The sequence below is a fragment of the Lotus japonicus genome, chromosome 4 (genome assembly GCF_012489685.1).
Source record: "Lotus japonicus ecotype B-129 chromosome 4, LjGifu_v1.2".
NCBI lineage: Eukaryota > Viridiplantae > Streptophyta > Magnoliopsida > Fabales > Fabaceae > Lotus > Lotus japonicus.
In genome coordinates, this window is record NC_080044.1 from 81498655 (window position 1) to 81515070 (window position 16416).

Genomic DNA, 16416 nt, shown 5'->3' on the forward strand with positions numbered 1-16416 from the left:
TAATAATATAAAAAAAGAATGCAGAGAATTTTGGAGAAGAAAACAGTGGGCCCTATGAATGAAAGCATAATAAAACGACAGGTGTAGGCGAATGATAGGGTTATGAGTCAAAGGAGAAATTAATGAAAACGACATCGTTTGTGAATGGGGCCGGGGTGGTGAAAAAAATAGTACAGCCCTAATGCTGGGTCGGGTCGCAGGTTAAATTCGGTTGGTACGGAAAATGAAACGTCGGTGGTTGTTAATCCTCGAATAAAAATAAAAACATTTTTTGATAAAAAAAAAAAGAGAATCGAATTGGCTTGGTATATAAGCCATTTTTGAAGGAGAAGAACAAGAGAGTTATAATTGTGGAGGAAGAACCAGAGAAGAACAAGAAGAAGAAGATCGAAGACAATTTTGGTGGGTGGAAGGAAGAACCGCTTCCATAAACACACACCAGAACCTGCACCCACCCAGCCATGGCAGAAGAAGAATCCCATCATTCCGTTTCGCTCGACATGGAGATGGAGGAGAAGATCTACCTCGGTGGAAAGGTTCCAACCCATTTCTTTCATTTTTTCTTCTTTATGGGTTTTGGGGTTATAGGTTCAAGCTTTCTTCATTTTTGTCATCAATTTCATTTGTTTCTCAATTCTTTCTGTTTTGCTTCTTGCTGTCATTGTTTCTTTCTCAATTTTTTGTTTTCTTTCTTGGAATGTATTTGTCTTATTTTCTCAAGTTCTGAATGAGGCAAATAGTGGATCTGCACCATCCTTATTAGCCCTATATTCTTTTGCACTTCATTCTGAACTATTAATTTCCTTTTTGGATTTTCATTTCGCACTTGTTTTGAAATTCCAGTGATCTCTTAATTGGTTTCATTTAAGCTGTTTCACAGGTTTCTTTTGTTTGCTGGGGTGATGAAATTTATCTTTGCCTTATTCGGTTCAATTTGGGTAATGTAGGGAGTTTTATTGATTTTCCTTTTCCTCTTGTTTTTGGTTTATTTGGGTAAAATGTAGAAAGTTGTATTCGTTTTTTATTGGATGAGTTCAGGTCATTCATCTCCTTTTAAAAGCCTTAGATACTGTCCTCTTTTTAGCTGTCTTCCACTTATTTTCTTTCTGGAGCACTCAATGATTGGAATCTGGAATAACTTACTTCATTTATCATTTTTGATGGTGATGTTAATGTGCTGTTGCTTCTTAGTTTGGGTTGTCCAATAAAGGGGTTAGGGCACATGGGGAGTCATGTTAGGGAACAAGTTGGCCTGGAATTTTTATAATGAAGAATATCCTTTGCTTTTGGGGAATTTTTCTTTTCATTCCTGAACTCTCCAACTTTAATGTTGATGCATGTTCTCTTTCTTTCTAGTTTTTGTCCGTGTTTAGGCTATATTCATTTCGGATTTACCATTTTTCAGGAGCATCATATTCGAACTGGCTGCGGTTCTGTGTCTGTTATAGTCTACGGGGATCAGGACAAACCAGCACTGATCACTTATCCGGATTTAGCGCTAAATTGTAAGCACAGTCTATGTATTTTCTTTATCTAATCATGCATGTTGAAAATGTTGAGATTTAGATTCTGATTTCTTTTTTGCTGCACATATTTGGAGGAAAAAAAACCAATCGATGTGTGGGGGTCGGATTGGGAAAACGTCCGTTTACATTCCGTTATCTTCTTCACTAGAATTTATCTTAGTTCCTTCCTACATTACATTCCATAGTGATTGTATATGTGTATATCCGAAGTTGAACCCTCTTCTGTTAATTGAATCTGAAAATATGAGTTAATATTTTACTTTCTGTGTATTGGGACAGATATGTCATGTTTCCAAGGATTATTTTTCTGCCCAGAGGCTGCTTCTTTGCTGCTTCACAATTTTTGCATATATCATATCAGTCCTCCTGGACATGAGGTTTGTAAGCCAATCGATTTGAATGTATTTTTTATTGCATTTAGAAAAGAATATTATTATTTACAAAGTTTCTCCTCTGGAAACTCCACAAGAGTTGTTGCAGTTGGGAGCGGCTGCGATTTGTTCTGATGATCCTGTCCCTTCTGTTGAAGACTTGGCAGATCAAATAGTTGAAGTCCTCAACTATTTCGGGTAATTAGAATATAATTATTGTGTTGAGCACTGGCATTATTTTGAGTGCAAGTTCAATGTTTTTACTGTATTAAGTATTAACCAATGCTATGAACTATTTCCTTGCCCAGGCTCGGTGCAGTGATGTGTATGGGAGTAACGGCTGGTGCTTACATCCTTACTCTTTTTGCAGTATGTATCCTATTAACTTTGATCGACCTAACAAAGAAAAAGTGCACTATTTATTTAGTGCTTTGTAGTTTCCATATGAAGTCAATTTTGTATTGATTTGTTTTTTGGTATGTTTTTGCAGATGAAATATAGGGAACGTGTTGTTGGTTTAATACTCGTATCTCCCTTATGCAAAGCACCTTCTTGGACTGAATGGTTATATAACAAGGTTCCTATAAAATCCTAGCAGATTGTCCATTTATGAATTCTTTGATATGATGACACTAGTTAAAACCTCTATTAATTTTCAGGTAATGTCGAATTTGTTATATTTCTACGGCATGAGTGGCTTGCTCAAGGAGTGTTTGCTCCAGCGGTACTTCAGCAAGGTATTGTAATGTGAGGATCTTAGTCCTACAGTATTTCCCTCCTGTATTTCATATGTTGAATTTTCTTGGTCAACTTTAACAGGACGTTCGAGGTAACGTTGAAGTTCCAGAATCAGAGATAGTCCAAGCTTGTAGAAAAGTCAGTGCTAAGCTAATTTAGTTTCTTTACCCTGTACTGCTCTATAGCTGGAATGTGATTGTTACTCCTTTTTCTCACTCTTTCATTGTTTCGTGTATTCACCTTGCTTTGCATTGGTTCTTTGTCGTGTTTCTTTTCCAGTTGCTAGACGAGAGAAAAAGAACAAATGTCTTAAGGTTTCTTCAAGCAATTAATCAGTGAGTTCTGCTACATATTTGCTTCACTATTACTAATTTTGTGCGCGTGCGCGTGCGCGTGCGTACGCATTTTGTCCTCTATTAGTCCATGAATTGGAAAATTTATGCACTACAACTTTGTTTTGGCTACTTGCAGGAGGCCTGATCTGACAGAAGGATTGAAAAGATTAAAGTGCCGCACGCTTATTTTTGTAGGTGACAGTTCTCCTTTCCATTCCGAGGCTCTCCACATGACTTCAAAACTTGATAGGAGATTTAGTGCCTTGGTTGAGGTATGTGGCACAAGAGTATGTTTAAGAATATACTTTGTGTGTAACTATATGACACAAAAGCATAACTAGAAGACTTTGAGATTGAATTCAAGAGATTCTTTGCCCCCAATATATTTTGCAGTCCTTATGATTACCTTCCTTAGTTTTTGAAATGTGATAGTAAAGGTGTGTTTGGATAAATAGATTAGTTAAGGGCTTATGTCAATAAGCACTTTATCGCATAAATGTTTATTCATAAGTTGATTTGAGAAGCTTAATGCTCAAATTAGGTTTAACGTAAGTATGAACGCTTATTCATAATAAAATATATGAGCATCTAATAAAAATAAGTTCAAAACTTACGTAGCATAATCTATATACATAAGCTCTGTATAAGTGTTTATGCTATAAAATAAACTCAAATAAGCTGGCTCTGGTAGCATGCCATAAGCTTTGGGGATATTATTATAGTTGGTTGGACATTGATAGGTTTTGATTTTGCAGGTCCAGGCTTGTGGATCAATGGTTACAGAAGAACAGCCACATGCAATGCTGATACCTTTGGAGTACTTTCTCATGGGGTATGGGTTGTACAGGCCAAGCCAGTTTAGTGACAGCCCAAGGAGCCCGCTTAGCCCATCTTGCATCTCCCCGGAGCTCCTTTCTCCGGAAAGCATGGGATTGAAGCTAAAGCCTATAAAGACCAGAGTTTCACCATGAAGTTTGATATGGGGAAAGACAGACTTTTGTAATTGAAAGCTGTTTTTTGTTTTTCTTCAAATTTTTTAATTGTTTAAGAGGATAGACAGGAGGTTGGGTAGAGTTGGAGGGGTTGTAGATAAAAGAAGAAACAGTGATGGTGATGATGATAAATACAGTGAATATATATTAAAAGTATAGGGAGGAGTTGTTGCCTTGATTCATTCCTAGTCTGTCTTCAATAAAGGAATCATTGAGCTGTATCTGTAAATTGCATGGTGGACTCTGGCTCTATTTATTTATGGTGACATCAATTCAATCATTGACCCCTTAATTTTTTTAACATGAATCTTCCTATTTGATCATCCCAACAATTCTCTTACTAAATAAAGAATGCGTTAAATGCAAGATATAGGAGGATTCGTAAAGATATTTATAGTAGGATGTACTCAACGTCATACACTTGACAAGTTTAATCTTCTTTCAGGATTTCAATACTAGTATAGTTTAATATATTGCGTAAGGCATGTAATAATACTCCAGATGGTTTAAAATATTTCCAAACAACAAAATACCTATCAAGTGTAAAATAAAGTTTTGGAGATTCGTTATATGACCTGTATTTAATGGTAACTAATGTGGGCTTTAACGGGACATGAGAAAAAAATTGTAATAGCAGGAATGAGAATGTTAAGATGGATAAGTAGCTACACTAGAAAAGATAAGATACTCAATGAGCGGATAAGTGAAAATATTAAGGTGATGTCTATCATGGAGAAGCTGACAACATATTGATTAAGGTGGCATGAACATGTACATAGAAGACCAATGGAGGCACCTATAGTAAGAGTTATAACATGTATTTATCCTGAGGAGGGGGTAATGAGAGGCTAAAAAGAACTTGGAAAGATATTGTTAAAAATATCTCATTATAATAATATCTCTCATGATTTTGTTTGTCCAATTAAATAAAGAAATAATTCAGTCGCCATTCATATTACATCACTATGATAGTTGACATCTGTATCAAACTATGATAGTTGACATTAAGTCATTCTTAAATATGAAAATAAGCACTATGAAGTGCGGCACCGTGTTATTTTCTTTTGTCCGTGTCTTCCAATACAAAATGGAGAGTAAGAGGAATATGATGAAGACGTTGTTTTAACTCACGACTCACTAGTCTTGTCATTCCTAGTTTGTTGCCACTCTCACATTGCTTCAGCAAAACTTGGGGAATTGATAGGAGGAAAGACATTCCGCACCTATGAAGGGTTTTGTTTGATAGTTTGATAGGGACCAAATCTCTTGCTTTCCATACTTGATACTTTGAGGCTCTCTTGCACCTCAGTAATCACTAAGTTTGTGTTTATTTTTAGTCTATGTATTTACGATCTAAAAAACACATTCACTCCAATGATGCAAGAAACATAAACTGACCAAAAACATATTCAAATTGTCTTAGAAGGTACGCTCACATAAATACGTATCCAAAAGCACATTCACAGCCATTGGAACTCATGATTGATCATTCTCATAGTGCAAACGTGAAAGAAGCTCCAAGCTTCCCTCACCATGACGTTGAGCAAAAAAAGTAAATGCAAACACGCCCTTAAACATTGGCCACACTCAAACAGACTCTGGCTATAGCAACAATTTCTTCCTTTCAGGTTTTAATGCTATGGTACATGTGTGATTATTGTTCATATAAACAAACATGGCCTCAGATAGAAACGTTACAGTTGAGAGCTGTTGTAAAGCACTTATTCATAAGTCAAACTAAGCTTTATAATCCATTTCCTATTCCAACATGCGTTGAGGACTTCTTAGCCGGCCATTGTGCCCCTGCCATCACTGCCTCAATCTCCTGTATTTCCCTGGGACACTTGGTCATATTGTAGCAACCACTGGCGGTAACAAGCTGAGTACATAAAAAAGGAATAATAAAACATTAGCTAACAGTGAACAATGATAATGATTTATGAACATTAGGTAATTTTAGAACAATGATAATGTGGCTATCACTAGAAAGTGAGAATTTAGAATTAACCACTCTCTATGTGAGGAGGGGGATATATCAAATGACTTTCTAGGTGATTATATGATTATTAAGTACTTTTTAATCTTAACAATAGATATATAAATTATATGGTCAAGAGTTACTCCTCTTGTATGAAATATACCTCTAACTTCATACATCCTCAGGTGTGCGTGAGAACATATCAAGTGAGAGCATGCTTGCATAAAAGAAACGGTAAAGGAAAGATAGGAACAAGCTAGTTTAGCATTAATAAGGTTCAGTAAATGGTATACCAAATCACTTTCAATTCGGACTCCACCAAAACCATTAAATCTCTTAATCACTTCCTGGTTCAAGAACTTGGAAGTTTCTGGACTTTTCATGACCGGAAGTAACAAAGCATCAATAAAGTAGCAGCCCGGCTCCACAGTGATAACCTAGAAATGTAAAAACAACCAGGTTAGCTCAGCATCAAGTTCATATTTCGACTTCCATATCACAAAAGAGAGCATTCCCAAGTATAGATCTAAGGAAAAGAACTAAACCCGACTGAAGCAACCAAGGTTCACAAATTATAATAATCATTATTTTTATCTCAGAAGCAAATTTTCCATACGAAGTAAGCAAGTCATTCGGAATGAAAATGTTACAAAATTTAATAACCAATTAAATCGGACACGTGAGAAAACATGGGGAACAGGTTACAATAAATGGACCAGATAGAAAATTTGCTATGCTGTTGTACCATTTGTGCAAACCAACACTAAAAAATATAATTGTAACTTTCAGCACTACCATGCGTAAAAGATTGGTAAATATCACTTCAATGAAGACTTCAGGTGACAAAATTCTTTTGCAATAGATCGTTCAATACCAGAAAAGCGAAAAAGGAGCAACACTCAAAATAATTCAGGAAGTTTTAGGTGCAATGATGCATCATGATTGTACCACTTTTGAATGTGTTATATCCCAAAATCAGAACATAAACTGCCCAGCTGTTATGCTCCATGTAGTTACAACTTTCAGAAAGTTCTGATTAATGAGAAAAGCCATAACTAACCATTCCTTCCTGGAGCTCCCTGGCTGTACGCAAGGATTTTAATCCAGGTTCCTTTCTTCTTTCCGGACCCTGCAAACAAGGAAAGAGGGAAAAAAAAAATTCCAAAACATGTGAAAAAGAATCTTCCAACAGGAGATTAGTTATGTAAGCCAAAAATCAAAGAACAGAGGAGAGGGATTGGTTTAAAATGTAACTGAAGGAAAAACTCACAAATACCTTTAAGTAGCCTCCAGGGTCATGGGTATCTAAGCCAAGGAAATGCCCCAGACCGTGAGGCATAAATACAGCACCCAAGCGTGCAGCCATCATGTCATCAACGTTGCTACACCAATAGTCACAAAAATGCAATTTTAGAAAGGATCATAAATATTGCATCAAGACACAAGTTTGCCACCTGAAGTGAGAAGACAGATAATATAAATTACCCCACAACAATATGTCCCCTCTTCAGTGACTCCAGAATAACTTTTTCTGCTAACCTGCAATTTTAGAGAGGAAATAAGCAGAAACTAAGGTAAATACTCTGAGACAAGGGCACAGTTGTAGTTTCAGCATTATCTTACAATATCACAAATACACATGGACTGATTCCCATGAAAGAACAACTCATATCCAATATCAGACACTATTAGGATTCTAGTATTTTATTAGAAAGAATAAGGAAAGTCTCTCTTATTAAAGCACTACAGATCTTCGGGGGTTGCACCTCCTAGCCCTAAAGACCTAATTTTCTCAAAATACTTCGATAGTTCCACTCTCCTCCCTTTTATTATTTATAGCATAGTAAGCATACTATATTTTCTTAATTTCCTTATTTTGTCTTATTCAATATAATCCAATTCCATTGTAGAACGTTTCTTTTCTAATTAATATACTCAATAATATTTAATTGACCAATTGTAATAACCCCATAGCATGATTACTTTCTAATTACTATAACCACCGGTATCTACTTCCAATGAATCTATTCCACAATTATTTTATCCTAATTAAAATATTTAACATAACTATTGACTTATTCTTATTTCTACTTTTATATACTTTCCTAATAAACTTTTAACAAGTAGACACCTAACAGACACCAATATAAATTACTTCAAAATGTAGTCTAATGATATATATTGATGAATGGATTTACTCTTAAGTTCCCATTAGAGACAGTGAGAAGAATTTCTAAATAAGACTTGTGACCGTACTTGCACACATTACCTAGGGTACATTTAAGTTATGCTCTAACCCATTAACTAAGTTGGTCAGGAAACTTCTCTCAAGTAAAGTACCAATATAAATCAATCACAATTATACACGTTCAGAACTACTAACATTTGAAAACAAGCATGGCGGACAACTTAGTTACTTAAAAAGAAGCAGTATTGGTACTCAATCATACATGTGCATATCAACCCAGCTTACTCCAGGTTTCATTGCAGATATAACAGCATCATGAGCATCAAGGACAGCCTGCACAACATGGAAAAATAAATAACTGTTGAAACAAATGCTATAGACACCAAAATGAAAAGGTACATTAACTGCCTAACTGGGCCATCCTAACACGCACATGAATGTCTAGATTTAGTTCAGTGCACTGCAGATGCGTGTTGTAGTGCAGTTTGCACATTAAATAAAGACTTGCAACTTTTTTCATTTGATGAAAGAGGTTTTCTTAGAATCAAAGAACTTACACTATATATAAGCAATTGGTCACTTGTAAACTTTCCATTTATCTGCACACAAAAAATTAAGTTGAGCATAAGATGGTTGTTCCAGTTAGTAGATAAAATAAATTGATAACAGATATAATGCTAATAGCTGAGAATAAAAGTCTAGTATACTATAAAGATGAAAATGACTAAAGCAGTGTGTTAATACTTACTACATGAACAGACAAAGGATTTAAATGCAATGTAATTGTACATGAGGCATGTCTAATGATTAAGTGACGTTGCTCGAAATGGCAATGCAAGTAACAGAAAAATTGAGTAGAAAGAATAAAATTAATTGTTAGAAGAAAGTCTCACAGGGAAAGAACATGTTATGTCAGACCCATAGAAGTGGTATTCAGCTCCCATATCAAGCAGCGCCATGTCTCCATCTTCCAAAGTCTACAAAGGAACCATGTTTTTAAAATTTAAAAACCTTCAAAAGTATATAAACAATGATAATCAAATTTAGACTACAACTTAGTCTTATTTTGCCTCTATCTAAAGGAAATGAAGTATGTTTTCAATACTAGCCAAAGTCAAGAAACAGCACAGTTTTTTTTTCTTTTTCTTTTGCTATTTTTTTTCAAGAGTTGCTCATCCTTGGTTTTTGTTATATGTTCCCGGTGCTCGTGAATGGATAATTTTTTCTACAAATGAAAAAAAATCCATGACTAGGCATTTGCATTAATAATTTTGATGATGTATATAATGAATAGGTAAACCACTAATACAAAGCATTTATGCCGAATTCAACTTCCTAGGAGTGGAATGGACATCCAAATAAAAAAGTAAAACCACCAACCTAGAAAGATGCAGGAACTGAATCTAGTAAGATTATGATAGTTACTTCATTATATAACATTGGTTGCAATGATAATGATCTTGAAAGGAGGAAAAAGTACTTCTAGACATTACCTTGTCATTAGGAGCTGCTGCATGCCCGTAATGAAGCACAGCACTGCATTAACTATATACACACATTAGCCAGCCCACTTTGTGATGAAAGTTGCTACTACTTAAAAGGAAATACTGTAAAAAGTTATTCATGGTATGGTGCTAGTACAAATTACAAATGACATTTGAAGTTCAAAAATCCTGATGATCTTTAAACTTACTACTGGCAAAAATAAGTCTGGATGGGCAGCAACATATCAAACATAGTTTTTTTAGCTAATCAGTTTTAAAATTTCTTCAGCAAATAGAGCCAAAAAGTCATTCATAGAAATGGCATAGAGAAAAGATCTATTAAACCAAAAATATCTGAGAAGAGATAACCACACTTGTTATGGCAAATATGGTTACATTATCAGAAACACCTACCCATTATTACCAGTAGCACAAATACATGTATAAGAGCAATGCCGACATCCACCATAAAAGTAGGTGTGGTGAAGAAACATGCTTTCAAGCTGATACTCCTTCATGCCCACCTTAGCATTTCTCATAACCTGTTCAATGCAGTCTCACTTCCATGAAACATATGTATTTTAAGTATTTTCATGAAACATATGTATAAATGCAGTCTCACTTCCATCATTGAAGTTCTAGACCTTTCTAGTTTCTTCCAATAGACAGTGTACCTATGTAAAACCCCTCCCTCAGATGTCCCTAACTCAACTAAGTAAATCCCAATAGTTTCTGCAAAAAATTGGGAATGTAACAAAATAAAGGAAAATACTCGTAGTACACTTTTTGGAATATATTTGTTCAATAAAGATATTTTCATTTTAAGAATTTTTTCTGTCTGTTCAGTTGTATATGCAAGACATCTTCCTTAGTTTTAATATCTAACAAAAAGTTAATTGAAAGCTACTAGATACCTGCCAGTTTCCAAAACCACTTCCTTTTTACAACCACAGAAAACTGCCTCGGATTAAGAAGATATTAAAAATTAAACTATCAAAATTTGCAAGATCAAGATATATAAATCCAATTTCATCTAATAAATTTACTTTATGTCTCCAAAGAACAGTTACATATTAATGAAGGAGCAAGTTAAAATTTGGAAATGGGAAGTTAAAGACTAGGTACCTCAATATGAGCTTCAGAGCTTATATCATTGGCATACTGAATAATAGCAATCTCCAGCTCTGACTTGATGACACGACATTCAGTCAATATTGGATGCAAAGTAGTCAGATCCTTATCAAACTCATCAATGCCCTAAAAGAATAATTCAAATAGCCAATTATAAATATACAATACAAGTTCCAAGAACCCAGTTTCCTAAGATATTGGTAAGCATTGCTATGTCATCACAAATAATGCAATGCATTGGCACTGCAGAGCTGCAACAGTTTTGGACAAAAATAATACACACCCAACAAATTACGATCCTGATCAAAACAACAACAAAAAAACATTCCTAAGGAGACGGAGAAAAGGAATAATCAGGCCATAAATAAGAACCTGAAACTCTGCGGGTTTAGAGAAATTATCGCTATCAGTATTAAGGCCATGCAAGAGAAACAGAAAGGGCTTCCCCGAACCCTGGTAACGTTGTTGCAGAACAGTTGCAATTTCATCTGTATAGCATACTGTGCTAACCTTGTAGTGCTCCTGCAAAAGGGGGTCATAGATGTCACTCAGTCAGATATGAAATCGTGTACAACTAAGAGTACTCGTAAAAGAGCTCATTTGAGCTTATCTAGCATAAGCCCCTAAACATGTGTTTGGTTTAAGATTATCAAAATAACCACCTATAAGCTCCTTTGAAGTTATGTTAATAGCATAAGCTTCTCATATTAACTTATAAATAAGCTTAATAACTAATTATATGCTCTTTTGAGAGTTCATTTCAAAATATTTCATATCTAAGCTTTTAACATAAACATACATGACAAGCGAATTCACTAAAATTCAATCATTGAGTATATGAATCACCTTAAAAAATGAGGGAGGATTTATCTCTCCACACCAAACAGCATACTCGTCAGGTAACCTAGGAGCAAATAGGATAGAATCACCAGTGGCAACATCCTTCAACAACAACAAAAATGGCATAAATCAAACAGCAAATTCAAAATGATCGTGTTAGCTAGCGTGCATAATGAAGATTGAAAACAAAGCATGAAAGGATTAAGGAACAAACAATAGCGCCATAGAAACCAGGTTCTTTGACTCCAAACAAGTAAGCAAAGTTACTCTCCTGCCTGCAATGCAATGCAATTAGATTATCAGAGTGAGTGGCATATCAAATTGGAATCGGAGGAATTGGAACGAACCTGAAAAGCTCGCCGTGATCGGTGTCGTAACGCGTTTGTTCTTCGCCGCCCTCGAAGAGGAGGAAGCCGTGAAGAGGACGGGAAGAGAGGGAGAGGTGTTGACGAAGGGAGGAGAGAAGCTTCTGGCGGTTATGGAGATGAAGGTCCATCGTCACCTTAAGAGGTGACAGAGATGATGATGATGGAGCCATGGCAATGGCTTCAACTCGATATCGATCAACTCATCAATGAGTGTAGTTACAATCAAAATCTGAAGAAGTCACTATTTTCATAACTGTTCATGTTTTTTTTTCTTCCTTATTGGATCACAGGCCCAAAGGAAAAGCCCAAATTCAAACGAAGCCCGAGTATAGACCAAAAATTTTAAAAAGAGCACGAGATAGGAAAATAAAGTGAAATTGAGACAAGATTAATGAATATGCAAGTTTTCAATCATTATGGTGAAAAAATAATTTAGAGTCATTTTACGACCCTAATTTTATAAAAATATTTAAATAACATATTGCATTGGGAGCTGCTATTTTACACGACTCACTAGAGCACTACAACACACGACCAGGGTAAGTAATGACAACTTCATATTTTTTAAAATATGTAATAAAATAAAAACAACTAGCCCAAATAGAGAACATCTTATTTGACGTGAGATTCAAATAGTTGTGCATTCAACATTTTCCATTGTATTTTTTTTTATACCGGAAAGATAAATTACACTCGTTAACTCCTCCCCAACTCATATGTCATCATTTAAGTTATCCTTCAGAGTATTGTTTACTTTAAATACAGTTAAGATTCTCTAAAAAATTAGACATTTTTTGGCAAATGAATTATCAATTAAACTTATAAATATCATACTTAAAAGATTTGCTAAATAAAATACAAAATTAATTTTGTCCGAAAACAATACAACAAAATTAGCATCTTCCTGGAAAGCCAAACAGTTCTGAAATGGGCCCAAACTGGACCCAAAGGGATGGGGGAGAAGTTCCGTACTGTGAATTGGACCACTGGACCCTGAAAAAGATGTGCAAAAAGCAAAATCTTTGTGTTGTTTTGTCACTGATAATCAACAGTATAATTGTTCAAGAACATATATAATTATTGACCAAAAAAAGGAACATATATAATTAATTAATTCATCAATTTTAAAACAATAATAATGACGATAAATTAATATATTGTAAATATATAATTTTTCTATCATCTTTTAACTTTTTTTGTTCATGAAAATTAAATTTAATGAAATAAATAAATATAAACTTGTAGATAAATAATATAAATCCTCGGAATGAAAGCTCAAGTGATAAGAGCTAGGAGACATGTAGGTTGGGTGATGGAGGTTCCGGGATCGATCCATAGATGGTGCAGTTTATCTTTCCGATATAAAAAAAAGATAAATAATATAAAAACAGTTAGTTTTTTTTTTTGGTAAGCAAAACAGTTAGTTGTATAATAGCACATAAATATCTCACTGATTACCACTATAATTAGGGTTTAATCCTATATAGTATTTCCTCTACCCAATTACTAAGCCATGGTGACCTTAACGTTCTCATCTGGAATGTCTTAGTTAACGTCAACATATAAATTTAACATTTCAATTTATGCACACTTATATAGAATATAAAGTAGTTTGTATGCTGTTTGAGAAATATTAAAGAAGATTTTATATAATGAAGTAAATTTTAACGAGGATATATATTTCCGCTAATAAAAACAATAGTGTAAGTTTTAGAAACAAAAATGTATGAAGTAGTGTAAAAAAAAGTAGATATGTGGTGGAAGTGATAATAATTATAACATGAATAGAGATTAGAGAATAAAAGACAATATTAATTAATATAGTGATGATGTCAAACTTGAACTTCTTCATAAGGGTGCTCAGAAAACGTGTTTACGTATATGGAAATGGATATACACAAGTGCTACTTGAACACTTATTTAGTTAATTAGTATAATTAATATAAACGGAATGCTGTAAGCAAATAAAAATGAAGGATATGGAAGGAAGGAGGAAGAGAAGCAGAAACTTGAAATATTAGTGCGATGACAAGCCTTAATTAGTCAGTGAACTTAACGTACGACCTAACTCCCTATTCTATGCTTATATCCCCCTAAGACATTAATATCCTATCATGACTAGAACAAAGATTCCTATTGGAACTACGTGCATTTTCCGAGAAGATTCATGGCCTCTTTTTTTTAGCAAGTATGAGACAATTATCCGGTTTATTAAAAAGAAATTAGATAATTATCTTCAAGCCTTCGAGATCACATTAAGTTAATATGCCACTCCAATAAATGTATATACATATACATCGTCAAAGAATCAAACTTTCAACTAAATACTTAAGAACTAATCCAACTATCTACCAGCTGTATTATACTTTCTTGTTACTCATGACCTCTGATTGATTGGAGCTAGCCATACTAAGTTATTCAATCATCATACCAAGTCTATGGGATACGATTTATTCACACTCTCATTTCATTTTCACATTCATTTTCTATCTTTTTTTAATCAAATCACTTATAATATCTTTCATTTTCCTTCTATATTTTTCTATCTCTCTATTCTCTCCTCTTTGCGTGCACTTATGTGGAAGTGTGGATCAAACTTAATCCCAAGTTCATTTAAAAATATTGGGTGTACCGCGCGTATACCCATAATAAGTAGATACATAATGATTGAGAAAAAAAGATAAAAGTAATATATGTGATATATAATTTAATTAAAAAAATAGTTTGTAATACTTCATAGTCAATTAGTCACACACATTTCATTACATTGAAATTTATTTTTATTATAAACATCAAGAATTTAAAAAATACAATTTATAAGAATAAAATCATCATATAATTTGCAAAATATGTGACTTATATAAATTTTATTATCTAATAATTTAAATAATTTTAGTAGTACATGCGTAGCGTTGAAAGTTAGGGTAGATGTAGTATTTGCCCCCAAGCTCGCCCTCATTCTCATCTCGTGAGCTTCGAGTTTGAGAAAAATAACACTTGGTTCAAACGAATTTCAAAGTAAATGAGAAAATGTTGAAAATAGTGTTAGCACTCATCTTTCTCTTAACCTGGTCAAAGCAGGATTTTCTATGACTGGAGATACAAGTTATGATGATATATACATACCAAAGTTTAATTATCTTTTATATCATCTTCATTTATTTAGTCTTTTTTTACGGCTTCTTTCTTTTTCAATCACATATATACATTTTTCATTTTCATTTCTCTTTCTATATATATACTTCACTACTGAGGAGCTACTTCCCCCTTGGGGTTTGATTTCCATCTCCTAGCCAGTCAAATCAATACAATAATATACTCGTCAAATTAAGTAGCATGCAACATGTTTATTGGAAAATTTAAATATATTTCTCTTTTTACACTTTTTTTCAATCAGATACCAATACTACCTCAACGTTTTCTTGCATTAAGCGGTAAATGATTGACCATAAAATATGTTCTATTTTAATAGTAAGGGCGGAACTTCTGATCTCATATTTATAGTTAAGGGATAAGACGAACAACCAACACAACACACTTATATTTTTTCTTTTTATTGAAAATTAATTAATGAGTGAATAAGGTCGACATCAAGTGACAGGGATCTTGGGCCTTCACTCTAAGCTGACACTCTTAGCTGTTAACAATTAAGAAAGATCCTCTATCTTACTCGCACGTACTCGTTGATTTTCTGGACTGAAAGGTTTACAAAATGTCGGAGAAGTGAACTAGTGTTGTAAACTTCCTTCATGGCCATAAGTCACTTTCACATCTTAAAAATTTCAAGGAAGTGATGACAAAGCTATCTAGATCTTCTTCTTTCTTCATATCGATAATGAGATTTTGTCATCTATTCATCTACTTACCGAAAGTCTTAAGGTTATTTTCATTCCACATTATAAAGAGATCATGACTTTCAGTGCTTTCTAGCTAGTTTATATAGCTATTATATTTAGGATGAATTTGTTTTAGGACAGTAGAATATCGTGAACCATTAAAAAACTAAACTTGTTAGGCAATGTCATATATATATGAATGGTTTTAATTTATATTATATGTGTAACACCTCCACATATAAAAGAGTCAGTTGGACATGAAGTGAATTTTTTACCATTTGTTAAAATTAAACATTTTTCATAGAAGAAATAGAGGTGACAATGATCGAATTAGAAGACTTGGACATAACTAATTATTCTAAAAATTTAAATTGTCAAATAAATGTCATATGAATGATTTTATATTATATTTTTAACCTAAAAAATTAAAATAACTACGGTAAGAAAAAAATATGTGTCCACAGCTACAACTCCATCATAAAACCATTAAACATAAACAATGAATTTTCCATATCTTGTTAACCCTTTGTTTGATACTTGTCGTCACATAGTCGTCATAGGATCATTTTCACTTATGATCTTTTTCTCGCATTGAGATTTCACCATATTAATTAAGTTGATCTTCTCTA

The 16416-nt window shown here is 33.8% G+C and overlaps 2 protein-coding genes across 2 annotated transcripts; one reads left to right on the forward strand and one right to left on the reverse strand.

Annotated features, from left to right (window-relative positions):
- Positions 1-319: 319 nt before the first annotated feature.
- LOC130710620 (protein NDL1-like) lies at positions 320-4263 on the forward strand. The gene is made up of 11 exons (XM_057559949.1): positions 320-536; positions 1406-1505; positions 1806-1903; positions 2007-2095; positions 2206-2266; positions 2388-2474; positions 2557-2634; positions 2717-2773; positions 2915-2970; positions 3107-3242; positions 3726-4263. Exons 1-11 carry the CDS (start codon positions 462-464, stop codon positions 3939-3941), a joined length of 1053 nt encoding a protein of 350 aa, XP_057415932.1. The 5' UTR covers positions 320-461; the 3' UTR covers positions 3942-4263.
- A 1093-nt stretch (positions 4264-5356) lies between these two features.
- LOC130710619 (uncharacterized) lies at positions 5357-12177 on the reverse strand. Its single transcript, XM_057559948.1, has 15 exons — positions 11931-12177; positions 11798-11858; positions 11590-11685; positions 11116-11265; positions 10738-10869; positions 10027-10154; positions 9622-9664; positions 9022-9105; positions 8686-8727; positions 8391-8461; positions 7426-7479; positions 7217-7322; positions 7001-7069; positions 6234-6377; positions 5357-5841 (listed from the first exon to the last, which is right to left on the reverse strand). The coding sequence occupies exons 1-15, from the start codon at positions 12119-12121 to the stop codon at positions 5707-5709; spliced, it is 1506 nt and encodes a 501-aa protein (XP_057415931.1). The 5' UTR covers positions 12122-12177; the 3' UTR covers positions 5357-5706.
- Between the last annotated feature and the right edge of the window lie 4239 nt (positions 12178-16416).

Coding starts and splice junctions, on each gene's coding strand:
- LOC130710619 (XM_057559948.1), bottom strand. CDS start 12,121: ATGGCTCCATCATCATCATCTCTGTCACCTCTTAAGGTGACGATGGAC. Junction 7,480..8,390: donor AGCTGGGTTGATATGCACAT/GTATGATTGAGT, acceptor CTAAAATTGCAG/GTTAGCAGAAAAAGTTATTC. Junction 5,842..6,233: donor TCCGAATTGAAAGTGATTTG/GTATACCATTTA, acceptor TTATGTACTCAG/CTTGTTACCGCCAGTGGTTG.
- LOC130710620 (XM_057559949.1), top strand. CDS start 462: ATGGCAGAAGAAGAATCCCATCATTCCGTTTCGCTCGACATGGAGATG. Junction 1,506..1,805: donor TCCGGATTTAGCGCTAAATT/GTAAGCACAGTC, acceptor GTATTGGGACAG/ATATGTCATGTTTCCAAGGA. Junction 2,096..2,205: donor GAAGTCCTCAACTATTTCGG/GTAATTAGAATA, acceptor TTCCTTGCCCAG/GCTCGGTGCAGTGATGTGTA.